The sequence below is a fragment of the Nematolebias whitei genome, chromosome 3 (genome assembly GCF_014905685.2).
Source record: "Nematolebias whitei isolate Nwh7 chromosome 3, NemWhi1, whole genome shotgun sequence".
Taxonomy (NCBI): Eukaryota; Metazoa; Chordata; class Actinopteri; order Cyprinodontiformes; family Rivulidae; genus Nematolebias; species Nematolebias whitei.
Window position 1 is genome coordinate 24,200,634 of NC_056500.1, and position 9,186 is coordinate 24,209,819.

Genomic DNA, 9,186 nt, shown 5'->3' on the forward strand with positions numbered 1-9,186 from the left:
GTGCTATACAAGTAGACCATTTAATGCATTTATTTGATTACGTTTACTATAACAGTATTAACACTAACAGTATTGTTTGAACATTTTATTTAATTATTTTGATGAGTAATATGATAAAGGTGTAGTAGCAGAAAAATAGCAAACAGAACTGAGGTTTGCTTTGAAGTAAGCGAGTACACTCGTCCTCGAGTAGTCAGGAGTACGTACTTTCAGCATATGACATTCGTCAAACTCTTCCACTGAATTATGCCGTCAATACACTTTAAACACAGTAAAATAAAGACAGCACACACTTCATCGTATTAAACCTTTGGAGTATTTTAATTCACATCTGTCAGATTTAAACACAACACTTCAGTTAACGGCTGAAAAAAAAAAACTAATGTCAAACATGGTGAAGGGGATGTTAGACCAAAAACAGCAAAGACCCTGGGCCAGTCCTGCATGTCTTAATCAAACAGAGACAAGTGGATTACAGAGACAGACTATAGACAGGTGGACTACAGAATCAAAGACGGGTGGAAAACGGGTGCTCTGAAAAGCTTTACTCAAAGATCACATCCGACTGTTCTAAAACCTCATGTTTGCTGGTTAAAGTCCCACAATTGTTTAATTTTTATACAAGAGATGTAAACGGTTATGTGAAGTTCATGTCGGGGTGTTCTGTGCTGACCTGGACTGATCTAAAAAATCAGTTGTGTTATCAGAAAGTAAGAAATGTCCACTGTGGAGAATGCTGCTCATCAATGGTCCAGTCCTGGTCCACAGGAGCCTCAGCTGAGTGTTTCTCATCAGTGAGGGGAAAGTTGTCTTTTCCTGGGATCCAGATCCCAGAAAGAGACAGAATTATCATGAATTGGCTCTTTGCCAGGTTTCTGCAAAACCAGGACCTGGTGAGGGGGGTTGACTGTTTTAAATGGTCAGGGAATCAATTAAACCTGCAGGAAAGTTGAACCTGAAGACCAGGACTGGGGACCACTAACAACATTTCAACAGTTGTAGTTCTCACGGATATCAGGTTCTAAAAGCCAACACTCTGTCACAGAAAGAAGGCATCTGAAGAGTAATTGTTACGAACCAGAAGTCATAAACATTCCTACAGACTGTCTTTTGAACTTTGACATATTTTTTTTTACAATATGATGAGACAGCTGTGACAAAGAGAGAAGTATTTTGTTTTATGCTGCAGTTGTATAAAGAAAGAATTACTGAACATTAGCTTGACGTGTTGTATACAGTGTGTGGAATGACTTCCCTGGTGTTCCCTTCCTGAGTTAATACAACCTTGGACAGATTCAACAACAAAAGTTTGATCAAAACAAATCATTTTATTCCAGTCTTGTTCTTGTTTTGGTGGTCATGGACCTACAGAGGAAGATAAACCAGACGGGGGATAGTTTTCCTTGTCGTCCCTCTTGTCCCGAGGTTTAGAAGTTCTCCAACAGAAAACAGGAGAATGACAGAGCTCACTTCACTCAAGGTGGCACCAGCCTGACCCAAATGTGTTGATCCCAGGACGGTAAAGAACCGTGGACGCTGCAGACTGGAGCTAAGTTCCAGGGTTTATTTTACAACCGAGCAGGACGTCAGTAGTTTGGAGGGTTGAGTCAGGGGTCAGATGTAAAATAGTCGTACCTTGGAAGTACTTACATGGAGGTCATCATCATAGAACTTGGTCTCTATGATCACGTTACCACTGCAACACAAGAACGGAGAGAAACATGAACCCATAAGATGTTTGCACAACATGAACTGACTGTTCTTCAGCACAGTTCTGACTGAAGGAACTACTGAACAACCACCTCTGTCCTTCCATCTGTGCATGTTGTGAGCATGATAACTTGAAAAGTAAGTGAGGTACCAATACCAACTTCCATTTTGGGGTGTGGCTGCATCTGAGCAGCATGAGGGAAGAGGCGCTGTTAGCTTTTTAGCTAGCGTGACACATTTGGGCTGTGCACTGTTTGTACAGACAGTTTTTGAGTGTGTGTGTGTGTGTGTGTGTGTGTGTGTGTGTGTGAGAGGAGGGGTTCAGCATGAGAGAAGAGGCAGCCTTTAGCTTTTTAGCTAGAGTGCCTGTATTGCGCACCACTAGCTTGACGCTATGTCAGTGCCGGGAAGGGGGAGTTCAGTTTGGTAGGTGGGGTGATCAGTTCTGTTGATGGGGTGGGGCACCCCACTTACCATACCATACCAATTTATTTATAGAGCACTTAAAACAGCAACAAGGCCAACCAAAGTGCTGTACAAAAGAAAACAAACATGCACAGCGGACAGGAAAGCATAAAATAGAAATACAGATACAAATAGCAGCAGAAGCTAACTAAAATGGCCAACAGTGTAGAGTACAGTCCAGACCAAAACAAATCACACCGTGTTAAAGGCAAGAGAATAGAAGTGGGTCTTCAAGCGAGACTTAAAGACTGAGAGTGTGGGAGCCTGCCGGACACTCAGTGGCAACTCATTCCACAGTCGTGGACCTGCGACAGAGAAAGCCCTGTCACCTCTGAGCTTACGACGGGTTTCTGGGACTGAGAGAAGCATCTGGTCTGCTGACCTCAGAGAGCGCGGTGGGACATATGGCTGCAGAAGATCAATGAGATAGGATGGGGCGGAACTGTTCAGTGATTTAAAAACATACATGAGAATTTTGAATTGGATCCGAAGGTGAATGGGTAGCCAGTGCAGGGAGGCCAAAACTGGCGTGATGTGCTCTCTATAGCCTGTACCAGTTAAAAATCGGGCTGCAGCATTTTGGACCAGTTGTAGACGAGCAATGGAGGACTGACTGATTCCAAACAGAAGTGAATTGCAGTAATCAAGCCTAGATGTTATGAAGGCGTGGATCACTGTCTCAAGGTTCTTTTTGGAGAGTATAGGCTTCAGCTTAGACAGCCGTCTCAGCTGAAAAAAACAGGATTTGACCATGTTTACGTGACTGTTGAGTTTTAAAGATAGGTCCATTATCACCCCCAGATTAGTGACCTTTTGTTTCTCTAGCGGGGCTAGAGAGAAAAGGTCAATGTCATGGTTGTATAATGGTAGGGGAAACACTGAACTATGTTGTTTGGATACTGGCTATCATCATGAATGTAGTACTTCCAACCTACCACCTTGTGCATGCGCATATTGTCTTTCCAAAAATGTGTGTATTCTGCTTTTTTGATTATTTCATTTGCTTTTTTTTTTCCTGTATTAATTAGAACATGCTACTGGATGCCTCAAATTTCTATCTATCTATTGGTTCTGATAAAATCCTTTTAAATGATTGATTATGAGACATGAGATGACCTTGATGATTTACTGAAGACATGACTCATCTGAAACCTGCAGGACTAAGGACCGTGAGAACTAGACGTGAAAAACACCACTCAAGTGTACCTGGGATATTAAGTTCAGCTCATGGTTTGACTTTGAAGCAAAGGAAATTAGCTTAATAAAATAGAAATAAGAAAATCGTATTAGTGATGACTTACGTTAAAACGTTTGCTGGCATCATTTGGGACTCTGGAGCTGCTTCTATCAGGGACTGCCATGTGTTGGTTGAGTTTGGGATTACAAAACCAAACTCAAAAAACCATTCTGCACACAGAAAAACAGACAATTTACTTAGTGCAACAAATCCTTCAGAACACACCATTATGTCAAATGGCAGGGATATTTCCTGTGAGATTATCTTGAAATGGTTAGATAACAGGTGGAGTCTAAATCGGGCCTCCTTAAAATTCAAATACCGTCTACCTCTGTCGTTTGATCCCAAAAGCATCTAAAAGATTTTGGGGAAAAAAGTGGTTTAGGTTTTTTAAATGATGTTAAAAATGAATTTCACCCTCACTAGGGTCCTTGAGAGGTCATGGGAACTTGCCCATCCAGTCTTTTGTGGACTTAGAGAAGGATTTTGACAGTGTTTCTTGAGGTACACTGTGGGGGGTGCTCTTTGAGTTTGGGACTGGGGCCCGTTGATACGGGCTGTTCGGTCCCTGTACAAGCGGTGCGAGAGTTTGGTTCACATTGCCGGCAGTAAGTCGGACCCCTTCAGGGTGGGAGTTGGACTCCGCCAGGGCTGCTCGTTGTCACCGATTATGTTCATAACTTTTATGGACAGAATTTCTCGGCGCAGCCAGGGGGCGGAGGGTTTCCAGTTCAGTGGCCTCAGGATTCCATCTCTGCTCTTTGTGGATGATGTGGTCCTGATGGAGTCATCATGCTGTGATCTTCAGCTCTCAATGGAGCGATTTGAAGTAGAGTGTGAAGCAACTGGGATGAGAATCACCACCTTCAAATCTGAGGTCATGGTCCTCAGTTGGAAAAGGGTAGATTGCTCTCTTCAGTTCGAGGGTGAGGTTCTCCCTCAAGTGGAGAAGTTCAAATATCTTAGGGTTTTGTTCACAAGTCAGGGAAGAATGGAGCGTGAGATTGACAGATGGATTGTTGCAGCATCTACAGTATTGCAGACTCTGTGCTGGTCCGTTGTGGTAACGAGGGAGCTGAGCTGTAAGGCAAAGCTGTCTGATGACTGGTCAGTCTACGTTCCTACCCTCAACTATGGCCATGAACTATGGTAAGGATGTTCCCATGGTGCTTCCCTAGGGAGGTGCTTTGACATGTCTGACTGGGTGGAGACCCCAGGGAAGTCCTAGAACCCACTGGAGAGACTGTGTCTCTCGGTTGGCCTGGGAACGCCTTAGGAATCCTCCCAGAAGAGCTGGAATTGGTGGCTGTGGAAAGAGCTGTCTGGGCCTCCCTGATCAAGATGCTGCCCATGCGACCTGATTTTGGAATGAGTGAGTGAGTGGGTGGGTGGGTGGATGGATGGTCGGACGGACGGATGGATGGATGGATGGAAAATTAATTTAGTGCTGTGTGTTTCAATACAAAAGTGATCCATCACATCAAACCGAGTGTTGGCTCACGATGATCTGTTGAGTTATATGCAGCTATGGGTTGAAAAGTTTGCTATAAATGGATTTTGACAGATTATGATGAATAAATAGTTGATCTCTGGGTCCCTCGAATGAAATGTCTGATCCTACAGAATGTTTTGATGCACTTCTGAGTATAACTAATAGTTTTATTCTGAGTGGAAAAGTCTTCATTTTCACTACTTTCCCTCTGCACTAGTGAAACATTTTTAATACCAGCTGAGAAATACTGATATCCAAATCTGATTTAGAGTGTTTTCTTTCAAATGACATCAAGAAATCTTAGAATACATTAAAATCAGGATTAAGAGCCATCTTCCAGGGATTATTCTGATTAGCAAGACAATCCAAGCCATATCGCTGGACCACTAGTGATATCAGGATGCTTTAGGTTCCAAAATGTAGCTTATTAAAAGCCAAGAAACTGAAATTGTCTTAGATTATTTTGATTAAATCTGACAAAATCCCAGATTTAATGTGATGGTCCTCAAATGTTTAAGGGAAAGAAAATAAAACGGATAAGCAGGACTTGGTTAAGTGTTTTACTTAATTTTTTGTACCAGTAATTAAATTGCAAAGACAAATAATCTGAACGCATAAAATTAGATTTAAAAGTAAACTTTTCACAGAATATTTCACCCTCTGCTCAGAGCTTATGCTTCAGCTTTAAACATAATAGACTCGATTACCTTTCATGTCTCAAGAAAATACAACTCAGTTTTCACACAAAACATGCATGTTAGATCTACCGGTAATGAAATTTGTGCCTAGATGTGAGTGAGAGGGTGAATGGTTGTTCGTTTCATTTGTCTCCTATGTGTCCCTGTGATAGACTGGAGACACGTCCAGGTTGTCCCCATCTTTCGCACAATGACTGCTAGAAATAAACACCTGCTCCACGTGACCCTGCGTGAAGTAGGTAGAGACAATGGATTGACAGATGTTTTCACACAAGAACGAACACATTCCATAAACTGAACTCTAAGGCATCAGGACACCGTAACATCAACATGATGGGAGGTAAATTTACAGATGTTAAAATAGGGACTTGTTCTAAGTGGAAACTACCATCTGCTGTCTGACTCTGTCAAATGAAGAAAACTGACTAATGTATTCATCAGGCAGTTGCAATATGAGCTTTCATTGGTTCAGCTGAATATTTCTTAAACCAATAAAAACTGCATGGAGAAAAAAAGATGGTAGACTTTGTTGAATATTTTGTAACAGCAGCTTTTGCACCAATCAGTGCCAGCAAGCAATCTCTGAACTTCACCATGAGACATCTGCATGGACCAATAGGTCATTGGTCCACTCCTCCAGGACAAACTGCTCTGGCTGAGTCAGGTCTGAAGAACTATGATGCTTTAGGACTGTAATCCTCTGCTCCTGAACAAGCTGCTCCAACTCACTCAGTTCATGGTGATAGTGATGGGGCAGGTTTCAGATCTTTCCACAGATCTTCAACAAGATCTGGGCTCATGAAGGTCCATTTAGGAACAGTCCAGTGTTGTTTTTCAGCTGCGTTGTTTGGGTCATGTTTTAAGACCCATGACCTGAGACTAAGTAGGAGCTGTCTGATATCCATCCATCTTCTTTACCCACTTTTCCTGCAGGGCTGTGGAGGAGATGGTGTCTGTCTCCAGCAGTCATTATTTGTCCCTTTTCTTTAAATTCTATGAACCTACATCCTTCAGAAAATACCAGGTTACTGTGTTCCTTCACACGACTTCTTCCTTTTGACTCTGCCAAAAATGGTTGAGATTTTAAACCAAGTGTAAATATTTAAATATGCAAACACCTGGATGTTTCTGAATCTGAAGACAGCTGCTTAAATTTACTGAATATACATTTTAGTTTATTGTTTAAAGCTTTAATGTCCTTTTTTTTGTAATATGTAAAACTTTCTGTGTATGTTTATGTTGTATGTTAGTGCTGTTTGGAGCCAGGACACGCCTGTAAATGAGTTTAAATCTCAGGAGGATGAATTTCCAGGTTAAATAGCAGTCTAACTACTGTAACTGTGTTGTGATGTGGAGAGGGTTGTTTTCATGGGCCTCTGTAACCACAGCCTCGGGCCCCAAGGACAATCCTGAAACCACATAGGAATGGGGACGCAACACCATGAAGAAAACCTCCCAGTTCATTAAGACAACATTAATCCTGTTTGTTTCCAGTCTTCTTTTATTAACATTCCAAGTATATTAAAACATCCCTATACTTTTGTCTTCTGTACTTATCTGTAGTAATTATATGTGTCCAGATAATTCAGCAAGTATTTTGTTACGTTCTTGCTTGATGCTGAAATTAAATCCTTTTTCTTATTAATCTGTTCTCTGCACCTCATAATGATGAAACAAAAAACAAAATGGTATGCAATTTAATTTTAGTTTTAACACAAGTTGTTAAATATAAAAAAAAGAGAAAAGTCATCTTTTATTCAGTATTTATAGATCCCTTTCCAGAGTCTATTTAGCTTTGACATCTGGGTGGAAGGATTTTTTGCTGTTCTTCTTGGTAAACATTCTCAGTCTCAGTCTGATTTGATGAGAAATGTTGATAGACCAATGATTTTAGGTCTCAAAGGGTCCAAGTCTTGCCTCTGGCCGGTCCAGTTCAGGACAGAGTCGCCCCCCTAAGCCCAGACTGTGTTGACTTCTTTTTGTCCTTTGGGTCACTCAGCTTTGTGAAGCAGGTTGTTGTCCTCTGTCGCAGCGAGAACAGGGGGAATTGGAAATACCCTTTGTCCACTTCTTTTGTTCACGTTGTGAGCAGAACTTGAAAAATTAGTGAGGTACCGACTTCCATTTTAGTGTGTGGCTGCATCTCTAACATACACAAGGAATCACACAAGATATAAAAAATAACAGAGAATATAAAAATACCAGCAATTAAGTTCTAAACAGGTCAGGTGCAGAGAGAAACATTTAAGAGTTTATTGTAGTGCAGGTTTAATTTTATTGTGCTATGTGTAGAAAGGGGGAGGAGTTGAAAAGCTTGATAGCCACAGGGAGGAAGGACTTCCTGTGTTGTTCTGTGGAGCACCTCAGTGGTCTCAGTTTACGACTGAAGGTACTGTTGTAAGAGTCCAGGGTGTCATGCAGGGGGTGTGACGTGTTGTTCAGGATCTGGAGCAGTCTCTTCAGCATCCTCTGCTCAGACACCTCTGTCAGAGACTGCAGGTCCACTCCCAGAACTGAGCCAGCTCTCTTGATGAGTTTATCGAGTCTGTTGGCATCAGCTTTCTTCACCCCCAGCACACCGCAGTGTAGAAGATGCTGGAGACCACCGACTGGTAAAACATCTGCAGCACGGTCCTGCAGATGTTAAAGGATCTAAGTCTCCTCAGAAGAAAAAGGCGACTCTGCCCTTTCTTCTAGAGGACGTTGATGTTAGCTGTCCAGTCCAGTTTATCGTCTAGGTGGGCCCGCAGGTACTTGTAGCAGTCCACAGTGTCCACCTTAGTACCCTTGATGTTGAAAGGGTTGGGGGGCTGATCTTCTTTTAGTTCTCTTTAGTTTTTCCAATGTTGAGAGTTGCAGGTGGTTCTGTCCGCACTACTCCACAAAGCTGTCCACCAAACCTCTGCCCCCATATCTACGGTATATATATTTTGGCCACCATTATCATTTGAGGAAACTACCGGTATGTTTTCTAGTTTTTACATTCCTTAAAAGTATAGTTTCTTCCAATGACTGGGGTGGCCAAGGATTATTCTACAGTGGTCAAGGCCACCCTTGACCACCATCATATCCAACCTGTGTAGCATTACCACCAACAACATTTAGCATCAGACCTTCTACTTCTACCTTCAGACACATCACCCTATCTGACACTCTTTTCACCTCTACTACATTCTTTGACAACTCCTCCTTCAGGACCACCTCTACTCCATTTCTCTTTCTATCCACACCATCCTAAAACAGTTTAAATCCTGCTCCAATACTTCAAGCCTTTCTGCTCTTCCACTTGATTTCTTGAGCACATAAACATCTACCTTTTTTCTCTGCATCATGTCAGCCATCTCTACCTTTGCCTGTCATTGTCCCCACATTTAGATTTGCAATCCTCAGTCCTACATTCTTCACTTTCCTCTTCTCCCTCTGTCTCCTGACATATTTGCCTCCTCGTGGTCTTCAACTAACAGTAGCACAATTTCCTTCATTCCTGACACAACCCTCACCATTTACCCAAGCTTGGGACCAGAGATACACTGGCTTGTGAGTGAGTGAGTGAGTGAGTGAGTGAGTGAGTGAGTGAGTGAGTG

At 42.2% G+C, this 9,186-nt stretch overlaps 1 protein-coding gene across 1 annotated transcript in view; it reads right to left on the minus strand.

Annotated features, from left to right (window-relative positions):
• Positions 1 to 1,178: 1,178 nt before the first annotated feature.
• The window catches only part of pde6d (phosphodiesterase 6D, cGMP-specific, rod, delta), a 27,748-nt gene continuing 19,740 nt past the window's right edge, over positions 1,179 to 9,186 (minus strand). The window contains exons 4-5 of the mRNA XM_037674707.1: positions 3,477 to 3,582; positions 1,179 to 1,696 (exon numbers count right to left, since the gene is read on the minus strand). Of these exons, the coding sequence (XP_037530635.1) occupies positions 1,615 to 1,696; positions 3,477 to 3,582 (188 nt within the window). The 3' untranslated portion in view covers positions 1,179 to 1,614. The remainder of the gene's footprint in view (positions 1,697 to 3,476; positions 3,583 to 9,186) is intronic.